We start from the raw sequence: 25,463 nt of genomic DNA, 5'->3' as shown, positions 1-25,463 counted from the left end.
TCAGACACTGCACTGATTAGACACAGTCTAACTCCCTAACCCTCCATTATTTTCTTCCCCCGAAATTCAGATAAGCAAGTCAGAAGCCGGAGTGGCTACTTGCCCCAAATGCCACTACATTTACTACTGCTTATACATGGATGCTGAGAAAAGCTTTAAAAAAAAATTGGTTACAGCATGTTCCCTAAATTCAGTTCTTACCTTCTTAATTTGTCTAGCCAATGCCCTTTGATTTCACCAAGCAGGTGGGTATCAGATAAAAACATGGCCTTCAAGACAGAAGCCGAAGACTGTTTGCTGCTCCTGTGAGCTTCTATTTTAACTTCTGGCCAATGACACTGAAATATCACCACATAATAAACTAAGAATTCACAAAAGATTAACACCAAGGAAACCAGACACAAAAGCTTCAGCAGAAAACAGCCTCTCTTCTTCAAGTGAAGGATCTTCATAATGCCCAAGTCGGATCTCATCATTGCCATGTCAGCCTACAGAAGTTGTTCCCCAGGGGCAAAGCACCCTCCTTCATACAACAGGAAATGGTGGGGTCCAATCAGAGGTTCATATGGTCTCCACATTGGTACAGAATCCCTGCAGAAGCAATATAAAATAAAAAGATATTTACAAGCCCAGTGTTCCAGTCATTAATAATCAAGTACAGTTCATTTACAAGATGAAAAGTCACATCCCAATTCCTATTAAATTACTACCATTATTTTCAGAAGGGTAGCCGTGTTAGTCTGAATCTGTAAAAAGCAACAGAGGGTCCTGTGGCACCTTTGAGACTAACAGAAGTATTGGGAGCATAAGCTTTCGTGGGTAAGAACCTCACTTCTTCAGATGCAAGTAATTACAAGAAGTGAGGTTCTTACCCACGAAAGCTTATGCTCCCAATACTTCTGTTAGTCTCAAAGGTGCCACAGGACCCTCTGTTGCTTTTTACCATTATTTTGAAAGCCTTGGAGCCCTGTAACTAAAAACAAGAATCACAAAGGCAAAGTTGTTTTCCCAGACAAAGGAATCAGATTATTGCCTAGGAAATCTGAAAAATCCATCCTGGTCTTTATTACAAGCTCAGGCTACTCAAACCACACCTCTCCTTCTCCCAATCCTCTAATTGTAAATTGGTTCTGAAGAAGAATAGGTGTGTGGCTAAGACAATAGAGAACTGAGAGCCACAGCTTCCGGCTCTACCACAGGAAAAATTGACCTCAGGAAAAATTTCACTTAAAGTCTCTTTACCTCAGTAACATACTTCTCTCCCCACAGAGCTGCTCGAAAGCTAAATTCATTATAAAATTATTGAGATCTTAAGATGCAAGATTCTATAGAAATAAAAATTAGTAAAATAAAGTGAATCAGTTATTTGCTTGCTACTCTCCAGTACTGAATTTGGCATAGCACTCTTCTACACAAATCTCTAACTGCACCAGCCCACAGTTGTATGTTATATTTCTAATATGGTTTTATTATTTATAGTGTGAATGGGACAACAGAGTTATAAAATCACATTGTGGAACTGGGTTACAGCCTAGATCATGACATTTTTCCCTAACACCATCCTGTAGCTAAGCTGCCACACGGGTACAGCAAACCAAAGAAAGGGCTAGAACACATACCCTACTATCGGAGTCAGACAACTGTGCACTTCCAGTTACTGGGGCCCAAAGAGAGCGCTTATATTGCTCGGAGTCACTCAATGCTGAAATTAGTTTGTAGGCTAGAAGAAGAGTGGACTGAAGCAAGTTAGCATACCTGTAAGCAAGAGCAGAATTTGGTCCATTTTATTTAACCTTTGCTAGAATAGGCCTGAAAACCAAAATCAGGGAAAGGAAATTTGTCCAGCAAGTGTCCTTTAATTTCATCATGCAAGTGGGTACTTTATTTTGAAGAAGCTATTCTGTCACTTCACTTTCATACTGGTCACAGGCTCCCAGAAGGAAGTCTATAGCAGGGGCCAAAACCCAGCTGGCCCTGCTGAGGACACATGGTTAGTGAATTGGGATGCTGTGACCAGGGGACCCTGTCTAGCATTTGGCTGGATTGTGGGATTCCACCCTAAGCAAAGTATGGGTCTTGGCCTGTCATTTGGAAGCGTTGTCTATGGAGAGATTGAGTGAGGGGTCAAAGGTACAGCTCACCCTTGAGGCATAACATATTCTATTACTACTACTAATAAAATAATAATGATGTATAGGAGGCACTGAGATGGGAAGGGACAGCAGCTGAATATATTCGCATTCAAATCATCCCAGGACACACTATGGCAAACGTGACTGCTTTCTGGCACAGTCACCAGAATTTAATAGGATTCCAAATTCAATATGATTTAACTGACTTCAATTAATATCACTGTGGGAAAGCCTAACAGATTAGTAGATTTCCTCAAGGGTGTGGTAAATTCATTTAGAGGTTTGCAGTAAGGAGGAACAGATCTCCGGGGGCGACAGTGTTTTTAAAAGGGGAATTCAGGAGATTTCAAAGTCTGGGTGACACAAGAAGTCTTTCCTTCTAGATATTACTTTTTCAAACTGTCTTAACCCTAATCCAAAACAAAGGATTCTCCATCCTGAGTGAAAAAGATCTGGCAGCATCCAAGACTAACAACAGTAAAGGAAAATCCAAAAAGGCTTGAGAGTGGACCTTTTCCTGGATACCTGGGGAGAAGCTCTTTCCTTCTGTTTAGGAGAAGAAATGCCAGTACTTTCAAAATACCACCTCCTCTACAATCATTTGCAGAAAAATACTCTCTTTCTGGGGCAAGTGCCTGCAAGAAATAGCAAAAGAAGGGACTGCAGTCCCACAGGAAAGGAGGGCTGCTAGATTAACCTTAGAGCAAAGTGCCTAGTCCTCCATGTGCAGCCTCTCCCAGGATTTCACTTAGGAGACAGCACAGCATGCCTGAAGCACCTGCTTTTAAGAGACAGCCACTTAGATTGTATTAACTGGGACAGGAGCACAAGTGACAGTGTTTCTCTAAATACTTATTAATGAAAATTTGAATCAATGTTAGGGGGGGAGGGATAGCTCAGTGGTTTGAGCATTGGCCTGCTAAACCCAGGGTTGTGAGTTCAATCCTTGAGGGGGCTGTTTAGGGATCTGGGGCAAAATCAGTACTTGGTCCTGCTAGTGAAAGCAGGGGGCTGGACTCGATGACCTTTCAAGGTCCCTTCCAGTTCTAGGAGATGAGATATCTCCATTCATTATTATCATCATTATTATAATGGAAAGCTGTAAAAAAAACATGCACACTTTCTTTTAAAGATGAGAATTGGACATTTCATTATTTGCTTTCCTATGCTCTGAAGTATTAGGAGACAACATATAATGGTAATACTTAGTACTTACATTCAACTTTTATCTATAGGTATCTAAATATTTTGAAAAAGGCAGGTGAGCACCATTACCCAGATGGAGAAACGAGGCATTTCAAAGGTATACACTAATTTTGGAATCCTCCATGGCTCGGTCTGACATGCCAGTAGCCATTTTTCAGATGTTCTGGGAGCGTTTTATTGGAATTCTGAGTAAACCACCCTTTTGACAGAATCAGGACAGAATTCAGCTCTTCCTACTACAAATGCTCTAAAACCAGTGGGCCAGACAGCCTCTCAATAAGTCCTTGCCTTAAAGAAAATTAACATTGGCAACATGCCACAAGCATCTTACTTTCTCAAGAAAGCCTACACCTGATCACGAAGTTACCTCTTTTCAAACATGGATTTGTCAATGTTACCAATATTTAGAAACATTATCTTTTCAAGACAGCAAACAGGCATCAGTCTGGGTCAAGGACTATACTTTTTCAATGTCACTTAATATGTTAACAGTAGTGGGTCAATCTTTGCTATGTGCTTTAGAGGAGTGCAGGAAATAATGCAACGGCAAAAACCTCAAAATGCAGCAACTGTTCACTCATTAGATGATAGAAAACACTCAAACAGCCACAATAAACTAACCTGCAAATGCACATTTTCTGTTCATTCAACTACATATGGCTAGATTATGAGCAAGAAAATAGCTTCCACAGTCCTGTTTCATACAGGAGACAGCTCCACGCATACCCAAGTACATGCTAAATATCCTCTTTGTTCTTCTCTTTGTTGTCACCTGTTAAAACTTGATTTTCTCCCTTTCTTCACACTATGAATAGGGTCATTACCTCTCACAAGTTGTCCTGTGGAACAACAGCCATATTATGAAGAAAATGCATAGTTATATGATATTCTTCAGTTATGATACAAGAACTGTAACAGCAATGCAACATCCTAGACCCAAATTAAATTTAGGAACCACAGGAATTACAACATTAAGCAAATCAATGGTCTGTCTAATCTGGTACCCTGTGTCTGACAGAGACCAATACCAGATATTTCAGAAGGAGGAACAAAAATCTCCGTAACAGTCAGAGTAGACTCATTTAAATTACAGATTTCGATCATCAAACAGGAAACTTTGATTTAAATCTTTGATTTTAATCTTGTTTTGCATTTGTTCTTTTTAGTTGTTTTCCTAAAGAAAAGCTGATCGACATTAAAACATGTTGATTTGCTACGAAATATAGCTGTCACACTAAATTTGGCACTTCTTAACTAGAAGGGTAAATAAATATTTATAGATTTAGTGTAAGAAATTATATAGTTTAACATACATTTATTCAGATTCTTAATGTTTACATTTTTATGTTGGAAAATGATGACTGATGCTTTTCTTATTTACTAGATCAGGGGTCGGCAACCTTTCAGAAGTGGTGTGCTGAGTCTTCATTTATTCACTCTAATTTAAGGTTTCACGTACCAATAATATATATTAACGTTTTTAGAAGGTCTCTTTCTATAAGTCTATAATATATACCGGTAACTAAACTATTGTTGTATGTAAAGTAAATAAGGTTTTTAAAATGTTTAAGAAGTTTCATTCAATATTAAATCAAATGCAGAGCCCCCCGGACTGGTGGCCAGGACCCGGGCAGTGTGAGTGCCACTGAAAATCAGCTTGCGTGCCACCTTCGGCACGCATGCCATAGGTTGCCTACCCCTGTACTAGATTATGGTTAATTTTTTTTACTTGTGATTTATGTCAAGCAGCATTTGGATGGAAATTGGAATTCAATTAAAAGTGTACAAAACCAGCTTTTTAAAATATTATCAGTTGAATATAGCTACCTTAAATGTTCTGGATACATAAGGGGGGAGTGAGTAAGCTTTAAATGCAAAACATGTTTTGATAAACTTACTGTTTATTTTAAAAAGAGAGACAAGGTGCGTGAGATAATGAATTGTTTCTGCATATCTACTTCAAGATTTTAGAACAAATAGATCTCATCCTTCTGCACAATAAGCTTTTCTGCTTTTTCAGTAACTAATTCATTCAAAGTTGAAATGAGCTAGTTGAATGAACATCCAGAAGTTCAGTGGTGTTTCTTTAAAACTTCAGCAGCAAACATGTACTACTTGAATGTTTTACTTAAATTATTTCAGTAAGTTTAGTTCTTCACATAGGTTTATTTGAAAACAACACTAAATTTAATTTTTTTTTAAATCTGATTTGTAGAGGGGGAAAAAATCCATTTTTATCCACCCAATGGTGGATAAAAGGCTTTAGGAGAAGTTCTTCCTGACCTCAGAAGAATCCAGGTGGTGGATTTTGTGTTTTTGTAAACATACTGCAAGCTACTTAGTATAAAAATCAGAACAAGCAGAAACAATAAGCTTTGAGCAACGATTTTCCCTTTCCTTTAGTGAAAACTCCAATTTCCTTAGTAGACATCTGAAATTATTGGGGGGGGAGGGAGAAGGAATAAGGAGGTCTAATAGAAGCAGTAGATAAACACCTCACAACGGAGTCATTCTTCTTTCAGCCAGTCAGGTCTTTCTTCATATTGCTTATATTTCTCACTGGGACCCCATCCTGAAAGGTGCTGAGAGCATCAGTGCTAGCATGGCCGTGTCAGAACCACAGAAACTAAAGATCTATGAACAACAGGTCAATAAAATATACTTAGATGACTGGAAAAGTAAACTACAATTACAGAAAAACCTCTAATCTCTGCTTCAAGAGAGGGAAGGGGGAAAAAAAAAAGCCATTGGCCACTTTACAAACTCACTGAGCTGTGAAGCTACAAATGAGGCCGGGTTACCCTTGTTTTAACATCATTCTTACCTAGCATTTTAATCAAGGTCAGCATTATAAAACCACAGGATCTTGTTTGCATGTTCCATATTGAAGAGACAAGTGTAAAACAGAAACGTTTGTTAGGCAGGCACATACCACACAAAGCCTTACCGTGCAAATCGTACCTCTCTCTAATACCAGGATTCCACCTTTACCTCCTGCTGTATAGATTGTTACGAGGGAACCACAAACTATCAAAGGGCTGCCAAAGTATTATATGGTTTAATAGAAAATGTTAGTAAGTTACTTGAGTTGCACTAAGGCACGTAAAAGATGGAAGGCAAAAAAACCCTCAAGATCCTTCGCATTCACAAATCCACGCCATGCTTAACAGAAAAAAGGCAAATAAAACCTAGTTTCATAACCATTGTTCTACTGCTCTCCGGGAGCCTCTCTCTTCATTAAAAGACATTTTACAAATCAACTTTCTCTAGTGCATCTGCACGCAAAGAGCTACGGGGAAGAGGGGATGAAAGAGCCGAGTCCTCAGTCAAACGATAATCCAGGAAAATACAACCAAAATCCAGGTGCACAAAAATTATCTTCCTGGTGGAACTGCCATTGAAAGGACATCAGCAATAGTAGAAAACAATACCCCCAACAGACGGGGTGGCGAATCCTCTCTGCAATACCACTTGCTCCAGTGTTTCTGCTCCTGGCTGTTGCTATTCTAGGAGCTGTGCTGCAGATTTTAGGGCTGCCGCAGGTGTCTGATCTGTGCACACATTTCTGGGTTACAGTTTGCTTCTACTGAAAGGACATCGCGAGACCAGCCGAGCATAATTGGCACTAACAGCCAGGAATGCAGCATGACATCTCTTCTTACTAGCCAAATGAAACACTGATCCGGATTGGCTGTTTTACAATTCAACCCAGAGGTTCTGTCATTGGCCAGCTGCAGCTGAATTCTAGTTGGCTGTTTTCAATCGCAGCTGAAATGCTGGTTCACAGCTGTAGTTGCTCTCTTTTTCGACTATCAAAGCTATTTTGAGGAAGACTGGATGTCGTATATTGATCCACAGTAAATCCACACCATGTTTGCAGCCCTGGTTACAGGATAGCTGTTTTCTGACAGGTAGCATTAGAATGATTTGAAGGTCACAGTTAACAGGCAGTTAGACCCATCTCACTGCCAAATGGAATTATGATTTAACCACATCAAAGGACAATCATATTGCCACTAGATATCCCAGCGTAGATGATTGTGTTGTTTAGAACTAGACCTTTGATGAAGAATCTAATTAAGGAAAGGTTAAAGGACTTGTGCTTATTCTCATTCTAAAAGAGTGGAGACTGGGATGACGCGATAGTTGTTTTGAAAGTTTTAAGACAGTATGATAAAAGGGATAGCAAGGTTTTCACCTTCTTGACTCTTTTTAAATAGCTCAGGCAGAGGCAATGTATTATAATGAAGATTTCTGCATTATTCAGCAGACTTTGCAAACCGCAGGATTCTGCCAGGGATGACAGAAGAATGACTCCATTGTGAGGTGTTTCCTCCTCGCTGTATATTTTTACAATGGTAAAAGATTCATATGGGACACCCTATGAATTTGGAAAAATAAAGAATTTGACCATAACATCTCTGCACCTTCTTCCATGTTGCCCTTTACATGGGGGAGCACCTTCCCAAAACTGAAATGTAAATCCACCATCTTCTCCTCCCTCAAATCTGTCCAAGAGTCTCTCTGTAAAACACTCTTGAGAAACCAGCCAATTGATGGACAGATAGTTGCTGTTTTATTTAATAAGGAAAAAACTGTCATGAAAAGAGTAAACAAACACGTAGAATAAGACAGCAGTTAGGAACATCTGGGTAAAATGTTCAAGGGACCAACTCAAACTAGGAATTTGGGGTTACTGCGTCCTCAGTGAACTTACAAATAATAGGCCAGATCCTAGGCTGTGTTAGGGCAGCTTTATATCCAACTGCTAGCACAAAGCAACCCTAAAGCCAGGGCACTAATCCTTCAGATATTTCGCCTGCTTGGACTGAAGCTCAAGTAGCATAGAGCTACTGTAGCACTTCAGACCTTGGATAGTGGGGAGGGGGCAGGTTGTTTCCTGCTCCCCTGCACCCAAATGATCTGACTGCACAGCACCTTAAAACCACCTTTGCAATGCCCCTCCTCAGCTGCATTGATCTTCTACCACAACTGAAGACTAAGGCCATGAAGTCTATCATAATAAAATGCCAAAGCTGGACAATTAGTCAAATTTAAATACAAAGATTATAAAAAATGCACATTATTTATTCCTGCAACATCCATTTTAAACAAATGAAACAGAACCACTGAATTTCTAAACAAAATGATAAAAGGACAGTTTATTCAAAAACTATATAACAAAGGCACAAGGTCATCGTAAAAGATACAGAACACTGTAAAATTGCATGTTAGAGTCAAGGAAGTCATGATTTTATTATGGAAAATGAAGTGCTAACCTGGTAACCAGGTTGGTCTGTGTTTTGGGGAGAGAATTCAACATTAAAAATCTAAATGGAATGTTTAATTTCAATTAAGTTTTGTAATTAGTAATAGTCGTATAAGGTGCGGCAAAAGCAAATCCATGTGTTGAACTTATGTGTTTCAAGCACTTTTCATACTGATTATTCAGTTTTATTGATTCTTGTAGAGCATACTTTAAATCTTCTATCTCGTCGAAAAATTCCTAAAAAAGAAAATTCAGTATTCATCTTTTTTTTTTTTCTCGTTACATTTCCCATTAGCCATTGGAAGGTTATGGTCATACATCAAAATTTTCCCCTTCTTCAGCCTACAGACACAGCGAGTCTCACAGCCCGAGTCGATAGACTCAAACTTCCACTAACATGCTAAAAACTGCTGCATAAACATTGCAGCTGGGGCCAGAGCTCAGGCTCTGAAGCCTGGTGAGGGAGGTGGGCTTCAGAGCCGGAGCCGGAACATCTACACAACCATCTACATAGCGACATCAAGTTTATCAACTCGGGCTCTGACACTCACTGCTGTGGGCTGCGTAGACGTACCCTCAGAGTACTCTTCAAATTATACACATAGGAATCACTTTGGTCACCAGTGAGGCTGCAACCACATCTGAACTGAGATGTGACAGTTAACTGCAATACTGCACAACAGCCTACAATTTGTATACATATCGCATCTTTCATACAAACAGTTTCAAAATATTTTACAGACAAATAATAAAATTAAAGTAAAAAATACGATAGCAGCAAGAGAAATTAAGAGAGAAGGAAAGGAGAGAAGAGATAATGTTGCAGAAAGACAAAAAGGTAGTTCTAAATGGCAAGAAGGAAAGGTAGTCACACAAACCCAGTGGTGTGGACAGAGATAGTAAAATGGATTCAAGAGAGAAAACAAAGTCCACAAAGACACAGGGAACAAATCAGTGAAAATTTTAAAAACCAAAGGGGTTTCAATGGGATCTCAAAGTGAATCAGGAGCCAAAAGAGGCGTCTGATAATGGAAATGTAGTTACATTTCCCTGTATTTGCAAAAGCCAGACAGCAGAATTCCACACATCATGGAGTCTGGAGAGCTGAGAGTTAGGAGTGAGTCCATAAAGACTGGAACTGCAATAGTCAAGGAGAGAGGAGACTAAGGTATGGATACGGATTTCAGTAATGGAGGAATCAAGGCAATGACTTGCACAGGCAATCTGAAAGATTGAGTTTAGGACAGAAAAAGAATAGCATATCCCAATCACTTACAGAGGAAGTTTAGCAATAGTAGGCAGAATGTAATCACCCAGATTACACTAGCTTGAAAGATGACACAGAATCTATTACTTTCAAAAGAGACTACATGATAAAGATGCCTCCAGATTTTACTGTGTTCTTCTCTTGTTTTTACTTTGACTAAGTGCTTTGGAGAAGGGAGTCAATGTTGGTTTTGTAACCTGCCACACACATCTTGTAGTCATCTGTATAATAAAATTCCACAATTGTTACTCTGTACGTCACTGTGAAGCCTACAATGTCCATTGAGTCAGCGTGAGGAGACAGAAACAGCTACAAGCATGGCTGAGAGCTCTTTTTGTTCAGAATATCACCAGATTCACTGTTTTACTGTCCAATTTTTATGTTCTCAGCCACTTTGATTTTATGAATTACACCTGTGTGGTGTGTAGCTACAGTAGGCATGTATCTATGCCAAGCCACGAGTCCTAGACCATTGTGATATCAGAGATAACTCAACCAATCACTGCCCTTCCTCTATAGCTAATTTGCATGCAACAGTTATATTGGTTGTATGAGAAAGGCTGCATAGACTGTGGATTATGTGGCCCGACTGCCATGCCCATGTGATATCACAGCTACTAGTATATCAGCTACTTTCAGTTACTGGTATATCAGTAATAACAACCTTAGTGACAAATACTTAGGTCCTCAGTTAGATCTCTCATCTGAAATATGAGATTTTCAATCACACAGTAGTAACCCTACCTCCTAAATAAAACATCAGGCTGGGCCATATTGATTCGTAACAATTCTTAAAAAACAGTCACACACCATAAATCACCAATATCACTTCCTGCTGGATCTGTAAGTACTACCCAGCTGAAAACCTGTTGGAGCGGATAAGAATAACAGGACAAGGTAGTACGTCCTTCAAGAGGAAGCACTAAGTTAATACTGAAAACAAGTGAAAAGTTATATCAGTATCTGAATTTATTCTTCAACGAACATTCATGACTATACAATTATTAGGATTACTCTCTAAACGCCGAGCATAAAATTTACGAAAGCAGCTAACTGGACTTAAGTTCCCAAATCATTTGAACGTCAATGATGCCAGCATGTGCTACAAATGTCCCAGTCCAAGAGCCAATGGATTAATGTTTGTCCTCCAATCAAAAGGACCGAGCTGAAATCATTAGCTTTATGCAAACACAAAAATCTTTAAAAAAAAAAAACTGAAAGGAAATTTGCTGCTTAAAAAGAAGAAAACTTTCATCTGGATATTTCAATAACTGAGATGAACAGTAAGATTAGCCCTCCAACTCTTACCATCTCATTTCAAGAATTACGAACACTTCCCACTAACTCCCTTCCCCCTTGGTCTAAATGTCAATTTTAACAGCCCAGCAAAGAAGAGTGAAAAGTCCTGCCCTAGGAATAATTAACTCCATGGGAGAATAATCCTCTGCTCACAAATATTACAGAGCAGCAGTGGATACTTAGTTTGGGAAATTTGTTTTTGTTCTCGATGCAATTATCTATCTGTTGGGCAGAACTAAGTCAATCGATTTACACTTCAGTCAGTTTCTCTGTAACACAGAGAAAATAATCTCTCGATTTATCAAGAAGGTGGAGAACTGGAGACAGAAGTCACCCAAGATAAAAGCGTGTTCACAAGAGAATCAAGCAGGTAAAAGCAAAAGTTCATCTGAATTCCAATTACTCCTCTTCCTGAACAAGTGTGTATGGAGGAAATTAAACCAAAGACGTTTTAAATGCTAACAAGCAAACACATATTGGAGTCCATTTGTACAACAGCAAGTACTTCTTCTATGGCTAATATACACTAAGAAGTTAGTTTTATAAATTTGTCTATTATGAAATTTACCCTAAAAGGAAGTTACCTTGTCTAATCCAGGTAATTCATTTCTTTGCATTCTCCTTTCTCTAGACAACTTCTCATTTTTTTTCTTCAGCTTTTGAATCTCAAGCAGCAATAGCTCTACAATCAAATTAAAAATTCATATTTTAATCATTACAATTAACTTCTCACACATCTGTCAATCATATTATACTACATCCAGTGTTTGGTGTTATGAGCAGTAATTTGCATAACAGTATTTTAGAAAAAAAATAATTTACCTTTAAAAATTTGATCCTACACATTTCCAACCACTACGAGATCACAGGATCTGCCAGTGGGACAGTTTTTATGTAAATTTTTATAAAAGCCTATTCTGAGATTTTTGCTTTGCTAGCATTCTATCCACAATCATAAACTCTACTCTCACACATGATTTGAGGACTTTGGAATTGCAGTGAGTTCTTGGCTTTAAATAAAAACCTTGATGTCACAGTAGTTTGGGCACTCTATATATAAACTATTCCTCTGATGGGTTCCTCCAGTAGTTAGATGAAATCCTGTTCCACTCTGCTCTATTCTAGAAAATAAAAATTATACTGTGTGGGGTCTAGGTTTGTCTCAGCTTCCATACAAAGGTGACCAGTTTACTGTAAAAAAAAAAAAAAAAAAAAGGGGGGGGGGGGGAGAGGTTAGATCTGGCTAGGTTCTCCCTCATACATCATCACCAAAAATTAAGATTCTGAAGTCAAAAGTATGAAGCTGCATACCTGTGCAACAAGACTGCCTCCAATGGGTTTGTACAGGTACAGCTGACTATAACATAGTAAATAAAGTTGATACACAAGATATAGACTACAGCTCCTTTCCCAGAGCTACATTGGCTTTATAGGTCTAAGCAAAAATAAAAAGCAGCAAACGTTTTTTGTCACTAAAATAAAAAAATGTAAGACTAAATCATAGATCTATTGATCAGGAGGGCCATTTTCACATAGCCCTTATTGTAGTATCTGAAGTGCTATTAAGCTTTGAAAAATGGCTAAATGAAGCACGTTGCCTTGAGTGAGCCCTATGTTTTAGGATGAAATGCATCCTCTTTGATGAGAAATGACATGTATAAAAGCATCAGAGCAGGGAGTCAATGTTTGTTTTGTAAACTGCCACACATAGCTATTACCTAAATATTTGCAAGAACAGGCTTCCTTCTTTTTACATATGCATCTATGAGAAAATGTTACTTCTCTCTCTGCTGTTGGAGTCCTTACTCCAGAAACAGTGCTGTCCTTCTGGGAGACCTTTTTACATTCCAGCTGCTCAATTCTTTGCTTTTGTAGTTGAAGTTGATGCTCTAGCTCATGAATTTTAATCTATGTTTAAAAAAAAATAGAAAATGTAAAGCAGAAGTGTACAAAAAAATTCAATCTCAGATTTATGTGATTAGAAATATCTCTTAGCACCAATTTAAAGCTCCCAGTATCTAAATTTAACAGAATTTACCAGCAAAACCATGGAGGATAAGAGGCAAATCCTGCAAACACCAATTTTTTTCAAAAATTGGTTATAAATACATACACACAAATAAGAAATACCAACCCTCCTCCTACAAAAACAAATGAAACATTTTACACTGGTCCTGATCTGAACTTACTGATATCAGCCAAACAACCATGACACTTTACTTTGAAAAATGATTAATCAGAGTGCATAAATCTGAAGAGGCACTTAAAGAATTTAAATGTATTGGGGAAATATTAGTTTGAAATATTACGTACTATTGTCAGATACAGCACGTCCCACATTTTTAAAAGTAAATACTAAACTATAACAATTTTCCCTATATAGTGGCTACATTTACATAACTGGATTTTTTAAATCTGTTTTGTTGTTTAACTATGAAATATTAATATGAAGTTTTTAAACTAACAATTATGCAACTCTTTTTTCTGGCAATAGCAAAAATGGTGTTTATCCCAACACAATGAACACTAACTCCAGTTAGATTGAGCCAGTTCTTACAAATATCTACAAAAATAGCCTAAAGGCAATCAACGTTGAAGTCGTGGACCGAAGAGAGCAGTGACAGAATTTACTCTTAAAGTCAAAATAAGACCATTCACCTGTGAACTCAACAAGGAAAAGAGAGAAAATTTAAAGAGAGAATGAAAAGAGAAATATTCATGACCATTTATATAAATATTAGAAAAGCTCAAAACTTATCCTTAAGTGTCACATTAAATTATTTGAAATAAACTGAACAGTCACTACTTACAGTGAGATTTTTAATTGTTTCACTTTGTTCCTGGTTTATTTTGATTTCTCTGTCATAATGTTTCTGCAGGTTATTATACATCTGAAGTATTCTAATAACAGAAAAAAAAAATGTATGAATTGCTGAATATAGCATGCAAACTACCATTTTATTCCTTCATACCAGAACCTAAAAAAAAAAAAAAAGCCTGCTCACATTTGGTAATGTGTTAGTTATACGGAAACCCTTTGGATTGTAGTTATATTTCATATCTCTGAGTCTACATAAATCAGGTCCATAGATTAACTAGTGCAGTATTTTTCAATCCATGGGTCGCGACCGGGATGTTAAAAGTCCCGTTTGCGATGCCACCCAGCTAAGGCAGACTAGTGCCTATCTTTTCCGACACTGCGCTGTGCCCCAGCAGCGGTCCGGCTTCTAGGCAGGGAGGCCACAGGGCTCCTTGTGCTGCCCCCGCCCCAAGCACCAGCTCCGCACTCTGGTTGCCTAGGACCCAGACCAGCTGCTGGCCACTTCCAGGGCGATCTGCGGTGCACCCCGGTTGTGCCATTGCCCGGGAGCCACTGGAGATAAGTCCATGCCCATGCCTCAATCCCTTGCCCTAGCCCTGAGCCCACCCCCAAACATGGAGCCCCTTCCTGCACCCCAAACCCCTCATCCCCGGCTCCACCCCAGAGTCTGCACCCCCAGCCCAAAGCCCTCCCACACCCCAACCCCCTACTCCAGCCCTGAGCCTCCCCAAACCCGGAGCCCCTCCTGCAGCCCAAACCCCTCTTCCCCAGCCCAGCCCTGACCCCCTCCTGCACCCCAACCCCCTGCTCCAGCCCTGAGTCCCCCCCAAAATCCAGAGCCCCTCTTGCACCCCAAACCCCTCAGCCCCAGCCCTGACCCCCTCCCAGATACCAACCCCCTGCCCCAGGCCTGAGCCCCCCTCCCAACCCGGAATCCCTTCCTGCACCCCAAGCCTCTCATCCCTGACAACACCCCAGAGCCTGCACCCCCAGCCCAGAGCCCTGACCTCCTCCTGCACCCCAACCCCCTGCCCCAGCCCAGAGCCCCCTCCCATACCCTGAACCCCTCATTCCTGGCCCAACCCCACAGCCCGGACCCCCACACCCCAACCCTCTGGCCCAGCCCTGAGCACCACCCTAAACCCTAAACCCCTCACCACCAGCTCCGTTGGGTCGTGGGCATCAACAATTTTCTTCAACTGGGTCCCCAGAAAAAAAGTTTGAAAACCACTGAACTAGTGAATACGCATGGATGTTTCTCCTATTACACCATTAATATGTTCATTAACTCCTAGAAATAGAGCATAATCTTAGGTAATAACCCGAATTATTGGTATTCTTGTGTATAAGAAATATGCCCATTCAAATACGAACATTCATACGAAATAAATCCAAAATACATACACATAAAAAACTGTATGCTACACATCAACAAAGAACAGTAATGTATGGTTCATACCTGCAACCCTTACTCATATGAGTAGACCCAATTACTTCATGGATTAAGGATTGGACTATTCAAGCCTGACTCAAAGGTCACTGACTTCAGTGGGTATTGGATTGGGCTCTTACTGAGAACAAAATGCAACTGGCTATGTGAAGAACCCTGTGCTTTCTGAAACAGACACTTTGCCCTGGTCTACACTATGACTTTAATTCAGATTTAGCAGCGTTAAATCGATTTAACCCTGCACCCGTCCACACAACTAAGCCATTTATTTCAAAATAAAGGGCTCTTAAAATCAATTTCTGTACTCCACCCCGACGACCGGAATAGCACCAAAATCGATATTGTCATTTCGAATTAGGGTTAGTGTGGCCGCAATTCGATGGTATTGGCCTCCGGGAGCTATCCCACAGTGCACCATTGTGACCGCTCTGGACAGCAATCTGAACTCGGATGCACTGGCCAGGTAGACAGGAAAAGCCCCGCGAACATTTGAATTTTATTTCCTGTTTGCCCAGCGTGGAGAGCACAGGTGACCACAGATAGATCATCAGCACAGGTAACCATGCAGGCCGATAATCGAAAAAGAGCACCAGCATGGACCATACGGGAGGTACTGGATCTGATCGCTATATGGGGAGAGGATTCGGTGCTAGCAGAACTTCGTTCGAAAAGACGAAATGCCAAAACTTTTGAAAAAATCTCCAAGGGCATGATGGAGAGAGGCCACAATAGGGACTCAGATCAGTGCCGCGTGAAAGTCAAGGAGCTCAGACAAGCCTATCAAAAAACAAAGGAGGCAAACGGTCGCTCCAGGTCAGAGCCGCTTACATGCCGCTTCTACGCTGAGCTGCATGCAGTTCTAGGGGGGGCCGCCACCACTACACCACCTCTGACTGTGGATTCCGAGGCGGGGATAATCTCATCAGCTACACCTGAGGATTCTGCAGACGGGGAAGAGGAGGAGGAGCTTGCAGAGAGCACCCAGCACTCCGTTCTCCCCAACAGCCAGGATCTTTTTCTCAGCCTGACTGAAGTACCCTCCCAACCCAGTATCCAAGACCATGACCCCATGGAAGGGACCTCAGGTGAGTTTACCTTTTAAAATATAAAACTTGTTTTAAAATCAAGCATTTTTTAATGATTACTTTGCCCTGAGAACTTGGGATGCATTCGCGGCCAGTATAGCTACTGGAAAAGTCTGTTAACGTGTCTGGGGATGGAGCAGAAATCCTCCAGGGACATCTCCATGAAGCTCTCCTGGAGGTACTCCAAAAGCCTTGCCACAAGGTTTCTGGGCAGTGCAGCCTTATTCCGTCCTCCATGGTAGGACACTTGACCACACCATGCTTGCAGCAAGTAATCTGGTATGCATGACAAAGCCTGGCAGCGTATGGTCCCGGTGTTTGCTGGCATTCAAGCAACATCCGTTCTTTATCTCGCTGTGTAATCCTCAAGAGAGTGATATCGCTCGTGGTAACCTGGTTGAAATACGGGAATTTAATTAAGGGGACAGAGGTGGCCGTTCCTATTGGGCTGTTTGCCTGTGGCTGAAAAGAAATTCTTCCCTGCAGTTAGCCAAGCGTGGGGGGCGGGGAATTGGCCCAGAGCTTTTCGCGTTTGGCTAGCGGGGATCTTCCCTGATACCAGCCACGCGGTGGGGGGAGGGGTAAAGCGATCATCCCAGAGAATTCATGGCAGGGTGGGGGTTGTTAGTTTGGTTCCTGCAGGGCTCTTCCCTGATACCAGCCACGCGGTGGGGGGAGGGATAAAGCGATCATCCAGAGAATTGGATGAGGGGAGTTAGTTTGTTTTCTGCTGCTGAAGGTTAACAGGAAAACCGCAGCACTCAATGGGCTTTGCTTGGTATGTGGGAAAGGGGAGATCTGTGATCTCTAGCAGCAAAGCCACAGGCACTCAATATTAAGAGGCAAAATGCGACCTTGCACAGAAATCACATGTGCTATGTAATGTGAATAGTGTTGGTCACCGTGAAAGAGTATAAGCATTGTTCTGCAAAATGTATCTTTTTAAAAAATTCTCTCCTTTTTTCCCTCCCTCCAGCAGCTGCAAATTTTTCAAGCCTCCCTCCTCCGTCCCGAAGGCTATCTCAGATAAGGCGTCGGAAAAAGAAGACGCAAGACGAGATGTTTGCAGAAATCATGGAATCCACCCGCAGTGAAAGAGCTCATCTGAATGAGTGGAAGGACACGGTTTCAAAGTATAGGAAAGAAGCTAGTGAACGTGAGGACAGGAGGGACCAACGTGAGGACAGGAGGGACGCTCGAGATGAGAGGTGGCGGCAGGAAGATCAGAGGAGGCAGGATGCAACGCTGGGGCTGCTGCGTAAGCAAACAGACATGCTCCGGCGTCTGGTGGAGCTTCAGGAATGGCAGCAGGATAACAGAGTGCCTCTACAACCCCTGTATAACCCCCCTCCGCCCTCACCATGTTCCATAGCCTCCTCACCCAGACATGTAAGAACGCGGGGGAGGAGGCTCCGTACACCCTCCCATTCCACCCCAGTGGACAGCCCAAGCAAAAGGCTGTCATTTTTTTAACCTTTTTTTAGTGGCCTTTTCCTTCCCGCTGATCCTCCTCCCAAACCCCACCCGGATTCTCTCCCTCTTTTTATAATCAATTAATAAAGAATACATGATTTTTAAACGATAGTGACTTTATTTCCTTTGAAAGCAAGCTGGGGGAAGGGGGAGGGTGGGTTCCTTACAGAGAATGAGTCAATAAAGGGGGCGGGTTTTCATGAAGGAGAAACAAACAGAAATTTCACACTGTAGCCTGGCCAATCATGAAACTGGTTTTCAAAGCTTCTCTGATGCACAGCGCTTCCTGGTGTGCTCTTCTAATCGCCCTGGTGTCTGGCTGCGCGTAATCAGCAGACAGGCGATTTGCCTCAGCCTCACCGCCATAAAGGTCTCCCCCTTACTTTCACAGAAATTGTGGAGCACACAGCAAGCAGAAATAACAATGGGGATATTGGTTTTGCTGAGGTCTGAGCAAGTCAGTAATGATTGCCAGCAACCTTTTAAACGGCCAAATGCACATTCCACCACCATTCTGCACTTGCTCAGCCTGTAGTTGAACAGCTCCTGACTCCTGTCCAGGCTGCCTGTGTATGGCTTCATGAGCCATGGCATTAAGGGGTAGGCTGGGTCCCCAAGAATAACTATTGGCATTTCAACATCCCCAATGGTTATTTTCTGGTCCGGGAAGTAAGTCCCTTGCTGCAGCCGTTTAAACAGATTAGTGTTCCTGAAGATGCAAGCATCATGAACCCTTCCCTGCCAGCCCACGTTGATGTTGGTGAAACGTCCCTTGTGATCCACAAGTGCTTGCAGCACCACTGAAATGTACCCCTTGCGGTTTACGTACTGGGTACCCTGGTGCTCCAGTGCCAAGATAGGGATATGGGTTCCATCTATCGCCCCACCACAGTTAGGGAATCCCATTGCAGCAAAGCCATCCACTATGACCTGCACATTTCCCAGAGTCACTACCTTTCGTAGCAGCACCTCAGTGATTGCTTTGGCTACTTGCATCACAGCAGCCCCCACAGTAGATTTACCCACTCCAAATTGATTCCCGACTGACCGGTAGCTGTCTGGCGTTGCAAGCTTCCACAGGGCTATCGCCACTCGCTTCTCAACTGTGAGGGCTGCTCTCATCTTGGTATTCTGGCGCTTCAGGGCAGGGGACAGCAAGTCACAAAGTTCCATGAAAGTGCCCTTACGCATGCGAAAGTTTCGCAGCCACTGGGAATCGTCCCACACCTGCAACACTATACGGTCCCACCAGTCTGTGCTTGTTTCCCGGGCCCAGAATCGGCGTTCCACGGATAGAACCTGCCCCATTAACAACATGATCTCCAAAGAACCGGGGCCCGCAGTTTGAGACAATTCTGTGTCCATGTCCATGTCCTCATCACACTTGTCGCTGCGCTGCCGTCGCTGCCTCCTCCTCGCCTCGTTTTTCTGGTCCTGGCTCAGCATAAACTGCACGAGAACGCGCGAGGTGTTTACAATGTTCATGACTGCTGTCTTGAGCTGAGCAGGCTCCATGCTTGCCGTGGTATGGAGCCTGCAGTGTTCACCCAGGAAAAAAGGCGCGAAATGGTTGTCTGCCGTTGCTTTCATGGAGGGAGGGGTGAGGCTGTACCCAGAAGCACCTGTGACAATGTTTTTTGCCCCATCCGGCACTGGGATCTCAACCCGAATTCCAATGGGCGGGGGAGACTGCGGGAACTATGGAATAGCTATGGGATAACTACCCACAGTGCAACACTCCGGAAATCGACCCTAGCCCTGGTACATGGACGCACACCACCGAATTAATGTGCTTAGTGTGGCCGCATACATTCGACTTTATACAATCTGTTTCCAAAATTTGAATTATATAAATTCAGATTAATCCTGTAGTGTAGACATATCCTATGATAAAACCTCCATTTTCTATAAACCTGTACATACAAACGCTGAAGGTTTCTTATGGATAAAGTTATTTCTCAGTCTTATGAAACATAGGGTGCTTATACTGAATGTTTGGCATATTAAACATATTTTATTAACTTTCACAGAAACACCTCATAGCTAGAGTTAGAGAAGAGAGAGTGAGAAATATTCAGGGTGTATAAGATTTTATTTTTTTACATTTCACCTATAAAGTCAAATATGACTGCATGCGTGTGTTGTTTCCTATTTCACCTAACAAGTTTTAATAGTGCAATAAAAAGACAGGAGGACAAACATTACCACACATGCATTACAACTATCTCCTTAATAAGGATAATCATGAACTATTATAGAGAAAATAGTGAAAATAGTAGAAACACCGTATAAATTAGATTCATTTTAAGTGCTGAAAAAGCAAACCATTTATCAACATATTGGCTCTGTCTCCTTCCTTCTTGTCAATGGAACTACTGTATATAATTCAGACTTCAGTGAAAGGGATTTTTAATTATGAACATTTGATATTAGCAAAGGTAGGAGAATTCCAACCACTTAGGCAAATTCTTGGTGACTTCCCAATAACTATTGTCCTACAAAATATGTATTCAAATCTTTAATTTGATCCAAAACCTTGACAAATAAAATGTAAGACTCCAATCCTGCAACTGATAGAGCATGAATGGACTGCTACACTATATGGAGTCCCAATGAACTTAATAGGGCTCCGTGCAAGCAAAGCAGCCCCTGTATGCACTACAAATAGCATGATGACAGCCTTAATGCTCCTTCTGGGAACTGAACTAAAACTGTACCCTTCACATCACAAGCCAGTTATGAGAATTTACATCCAGAAATAACTCACAAACCCCAATGTAAAATAAATCACTTCCTGTTCAAAAAATAACAGACTAAAGCAATAGGATGATTTAACTGCTGTGGTTTTATATTGGACAGTGCACTGTCCAACGAATGACTTACATTTAATACTTCTAGATTCCTAACCTCAAATTATGTCATTTATCTTTCTCCTCTACACAAGCTTCCTAACTTCTTTCCATTTTTCCCTAAGCTTCCTCACATCCTTCTATTTTTCCCAAGTGAGTGAGTTGTGGAGAAAATTTCTACTCAAGCCTTATATATTTTTCTCTACTTTCATTGTCTGAAGCATTGTCAAAGCATTCCCTTTCTCAACACTTAAACAAAATGAATTTTCATTTCTATAGCATAATGTAGGAATTTGAATTCCCTCAAACACACTGAAAGTTACTTCCAAGCAACATCTAATATACCCATGACATTTCTCATGAATAATATACTCCATATTCTACCCAAGAGAAGTGAATCACCATATAAATTCCTTAAAGTATGCTAGTTCCAGTAAGAGAAGACATGCTTCATTAACCTTGCAAATAAGCAAGTCCCCAGAAGAACTTACCTAGCACTTTTGCTTGCTACTTTCATTTCCTTGTTGTGACTGCCATCTCCCTCGTGCCATAAGTGGGATTCTGTTTGAACCTGAACACTTAATTGAAATAAATGCAACAGCTTAAGGATGGTCTCTCTCCCACTCAACAATGCAAACAGATTTCAGAACTGTGATGCGACATTTTAAAGTAGGAAGGATAAATGAAGACATTTTTTCCTTTGACCTCAAAATACAAGTTTACACTTCTCATGTTTTTCACTCTGTATGGAAAGTCCTCCTGAAAATACTGCACATATTTAAAGTATTGCACATTACACTCACTGATGGATATTTTGATGGTAAATAAACATAGAGCACTTTACACTAAGTTGGATACTGGTTTCACACTGAGTAAGCAAACGCAGCAGCCACATACATAGAGATAGATATTAGAACTTGCTGTTGCATTGACAGTGTGAATTTTGTCCAGAGCACCAGGCTTGCCCTCTACTCTTTTTTGAGCAGTGCCCCAAGACTTTTATCATCCCTTTTTTTCCTTGCACGGACCGCCAACAAAGATAAACAGAACAAATTATGTTTAATGGCTCATCTAAACCAGTGGTTCTCAACCAGGGCTCTGGGGTCCCCTTGGGGGCCACAAGCAAGTTTCGGGGGGGTCTGCCAAAACAGGGCCAGCATTAGACTTGCTGGGGCCCAGGGCAGAAAGCCGAAGCCCCACCGCATAGTGCTGAAGCCTGGGGCTCCAAGCCCAGCCATCCGGAGCTGAATCCCGAGCAACTTAGCTTTGCAGAGCCCCCTGTGGCATGGGGCCCCGGGGCAATTGCTCTGCTTGCTATCCCCTAACGCTGGCCCTGGCTTTTATATGCAAAAAAAACAGCTGGGCCGTGGAGTTGGGGGGCCTCAGAAAGAAAAAGGTTGAGAATCCCTGATCTAAAAGATGGCATCAGGGGACAAGTACCCAAGTTCTGCATGGCAATGTCATCCCTGCATACAGGTCCTAGTCTCAAATCGAAACTTTAATCCAGGGAAATAATAATTCTTACTCTCTGCTTGTGACATAGTCATGCATTAACTGCTCCAGATGCAGTTTCTCCTGGATCTGAGCCAAATCATTTTCTAGCTGTTGATTTTTTCTACGCAGCCTTTTCAGCTTCCTAAGTAGCTGTTCGTTTTCATTATTGAGCTGGAAAGTAAGAGAAAAACATTTTACCAAATGAAATTTTCAAATGCTATATTAATGTGGGTTCCTAACATTTCTGATTAACATTCATTTTTATAAACCCCAGTATGTTTACCCTGGGTCACTCATATGCATAAAGCAAGGTACTTCAGAAAGCCATTGGCTTAATATTTTTATGGAGAATGAACCCGAACACACTTTCCTTAGGATTTACACAAAAGATATAATATCCTCTGTACAGTTTAGTTAATCAGTACCAAATGCTTCTATTTTGTCAGTGCATCAAGTGAAAAATATGTTTCTATACACAGAGAAGAGGGAGAAGATATGCATGCTGTTGCCAGAGGTTCTCAAATTGTGGGTCAGGACCCCAAGGGCTGGTATTAGACTTGCTAGGGCCAAAGCCAAAGCCTGAGCCCCACCGCCCAGGGCCTTTCATCCCTGGAAAGGCAGGCTAAGGTTACATGCCTCCTGCTCAGGGCAGAAGTCTTTGTGCACCCCCACAGCTCGGGTCAGCAGGACTGGGGTGGGCTCGGGCTTCGGTCCGCCCTCCTGGGGTCATGTAATAATTTTTGTTGTCAGAAGGGGGCTCACGATGCAATGAAGTTTGAGAACTGCTGTGTTGGACTATACTTTGAAACATAGGCCCCAATTCTGCAGACACACTTGTGCTTATCACAGAATCATAGAATACCAGGGTTGGAAGGGACCTCAGGAGGTCATCTAGTCCAACCTCCTGCTCAAAGCAGGACCAATCCCAAGACAGATTTTTATCCAGTTCCCTAAATAGCCCCCTCAAGGATAGAACTCAAAACCCGAGCATTAGCAGGCCAATGCTCAAACCACTGAGCTATCTCTCCCCCATTAAGCTTTATAAATGATTAGTCCCATTGAAGCTCTTGGTATATAAATAGCTTTAGGATGAAAAGCACTTTATATATTTATATTATTTTCACCTAAGTAGCTTATTCCACTGCTTAACTGTCTTTATCGTTAGGAAAAATTTTCTAATATCTAACCCAAATCTCCCTTGCTACAAACTAAAATGATTGCTTCTTTTCCTACACTCAGTGGACACAGAGACCAACTGATCACCGTTCTCTTTATTGTAAGATTTTACATATACAAGACTCTCATGTCCATGTCCTCAGTCTTCTCTTCTCTAGACCAAACATGCCCAATTCTTTCACTCTCATATTTTCCAAGTCGTTTTTTGTTTGGTTGGTTTTTTTGCTCCCCTCTGGACTCTCTCCAATTTGTTCACACTTTTTAAATGTGGTATCCCAAACTGGACATAGTACTCTGGCTAAGGCCCTATCAATGTCAAGCAGAGAAGAAGAATTACCTGCCATGACTTACACCTGGCACTCCTGTTAGTATGTCCCAGAATGACATTTGCCTTTTTTGCAACAGCATCACACTGTTGACTCATTTTCAATCTGTGATCCACTGAAACCCCAAGATCCTTTTCTGCAGTACTGTTCCCCAGCCAACTATTCTAATATGATTAGGCTTATTTCTGTAAACACTTATGATTTTGATTATCTTTATACATAAGTAGTTACACTGAAGTCAATTGGGATACTCAAGCAAGTAAAGTTAAGGATGCCATAAGTGTTTGTGGGATCAGGGTCATAAGTTTATTATAAGACAAGTTTTAAAAATAAAAAAGTACACTTCAAATGGGTTTGGTTTGTTTTTTACATGAATTAGGATATTGTAAATCCAAATGGTAACTAGATTGGTAGATCTTAAGAAGTTTATGTTCAGCTGTTATAAATAACAGCATCATACACTTCATCTTCTAATCAGCAAGAGAGCAATTTAAGATGTTGGAAACATGCAAGAGCTAAATAAACACAATGAAAACAACATAAATAGCTTAACCATTTAAATGCCAAGTGGTCACTGTGAGCAATTAATGTGTTCATCTCCTTTTATCCTAAAGGTAGTTACAAACTAAGCACCTGGTCCTAATTATATCCATGCAGGCTGACCCCTATGGAACCAATTGCATGACTGGAATTAGGAGCCTGATTTTGCAAAAAATGTACAATTCTAACTTTAGTCTGGAAATAATCCCACTGAACTCTGAGACCAAAGTAGGCATATGTTTCAGTACTTTGATGAATCAGGGTTATGTGAGTAAAGTGACTCGATGGACTTGGTCCTTAAGCAGGTACCTAGATTTATCATGTTGTGGAAAACGCAGCTAACAGTAGCGCATACTGTACATCAACGGTAAAGAATAACAACACTATGGACTTGCAGTCTGGGTAACTGGGGGAAGGGGCAGATAAAACGAGTATGGAGGAATACCCGGGCCTCCAAGCCCCCCCGCCAGTGCTTGTGGTTTACACTCATAGTTCCCCAGCTGAAGAGGGTTTTTCACCCCCGGCGCGGTGCGAAAGTCCCAAACGGGGGGTTACGAATTAGCTGAGCCCAGGCGGGGGGGGCACAGTGAAAGCGCCAATCCACAGAGCGCTGCCCAGCGCGGGACGGGAGCACCCCCCCCCCGGCCCAGGCAGCCGCGGCACGTGAGACCGTTTCCCACCAAACTGGCACGCGGCTGGTGGCGCGGGAGCGGGGGCGTTGCTACGGCAGCCACAAGGCCCGTTCTGCCTTGGAGGAGCAGCGGGGACTCGGCCGTGGCCACTGAGGAGCAGCACCTCAGCCAGCGCCGCCTTTCACAGGCGCAGCCGGGCCAGTATCGCCCCGCCGGCCGCTGAGGCGCTGAATCTGGGAACCACCCGCCCCTTCGGTGCCTCAGCGCCCCTCGCAGGCATCCGCCCCCCGAGCCTCCGCGGCTCACTCACTTGGAGACACTTGTGGATGGTGGGCAGCTCCATGGGCCCCAGAGGAGAGGCCACCCCGCCCCCCCGTGCACGAGCAAGGGGCGGGGACTAAAGAAATCCCTCCCCCTGCAACGCGCGTCCGCTCTTTCCAACGG

At 42.0% G+C, this 25,463-nt stretch overlaps 2 protein-coding genes across 8 annotated transcripts in view; both read right to left on the bottom strand.

Moving 5' to 3' along the window:
* The window catches only part of MPPE1 (metallophosphoesterase 1), a 25,812-nt gene extending 17,682 nt beyond the window's left edge, over nucleotides 1–8,130 (bottom strand). Inside the window, exons 1-2 of one of the 2 annotated variants that reach the window (XM_034762592.1) lie at nucleotides 6,770–8,130; nucleotides 202–591 (exon numbers count right to left, since the gene is read on the bottom strand). In XM_034762592.1, coding sequence (XP_034618483.1) covers nucleotides 202–482 — 281 coding nt within the window. In that variant the 5' untranslated portion in view covers nucleotides 483–591; nucleotides 6,770–8,130. The other variant, XM_034762591.1, reaches the window with a different exon arrangement.
* On the bottom strand, nucleotides 1,622–25,463 carry LOC117873342 (centrosomal protein of 290 kDa-like). 6 transcript variants are annotated; one of them, XR_004644696.1, is made up of 8 exons: nucleotides 25,330–25,461; nucleotides 22,377–22,516; nucleotides 21,343–21,429; nucleotides 13,984–14,074; nucleotides 12,892–13,081; nucleotides 11,758–11,855; nucleotides 5,834–5,972; nucleotides 1,622–1,755 (listed from the first exon to the last, which is right to left on the bottom strand). XR_004644696.1 is itself a non-coding variant. In XM_034762596.1 (7 exons), exons 1-7 carry the CDS (start codon nucleotides 25,360–25,362, stop codon nucleotides 1,747–1,749), a joined length of 648 nt encoding a protein of 215 aa, XP_034618487.1. In that variant the 5' UTR covers nucleotides 25,363–25,459; the 3' UTR covers nucleotides 1,622–1,746. The 6 variants fall into 6 exon arrangements, 5 of the variants coding, with proteins under 5 accessions (XP_034618487.1, XP_034618484.1, XP_034618486.1 ...); XM_034762596.1 differs by lacking the exon at nucleotides 5,834–5,972 and having other exon boundaries at nucleotides 25,330–25,459; XM_034762593.1 differs by lacking the exons at nucleotides 1,622–1,755; nucleotides 5,834–5,972 and adding an exon at nucleotides 8,473–8,844.

This window comes from Trachemys scripta, chromosome 2 (genome assembly GCF_013100865.1).
Source record: "Trachemys scripta elegans isolate TJP31775 chromosome 2, CAS_Tse_1.0, whole genome shotgun sequence".
Classification (NCBI taxonomy): Eukaryota; Metazoa; Chordata; order Testudines; family Emydidae; genus Trachemys; species Trachemys scripta.
The sequence above is the reverse complement of the archived record's forward strand: the minus strand, read 5'-3'. Positions and strand labels throughout refer to the sequence as shown.

Bases quoted from the DNA above. Each gene is read 5' to 3' on its own strand.
- LOC117873342 (XM_034762593.1), bottom strand. From the start codon at position 25,362: ATGGAGCTGCCCACCATCCACAAGTGTCTCCAA. The intron at 21,430-22,376 runs GTAAGAATTATT...ATTTCAATTAAG, and splicing joins GACTATGTCACAAGCAGAGA to TGTTCAGGTTCAAACAGAAT. The intron at 8,845-11,757 runs GTAACTTCCTTT...TTTCTTTTTTAG, and splicing joins AATTACCTGGATTAGACAAG to GAATTTTTCGACGAGATAGA.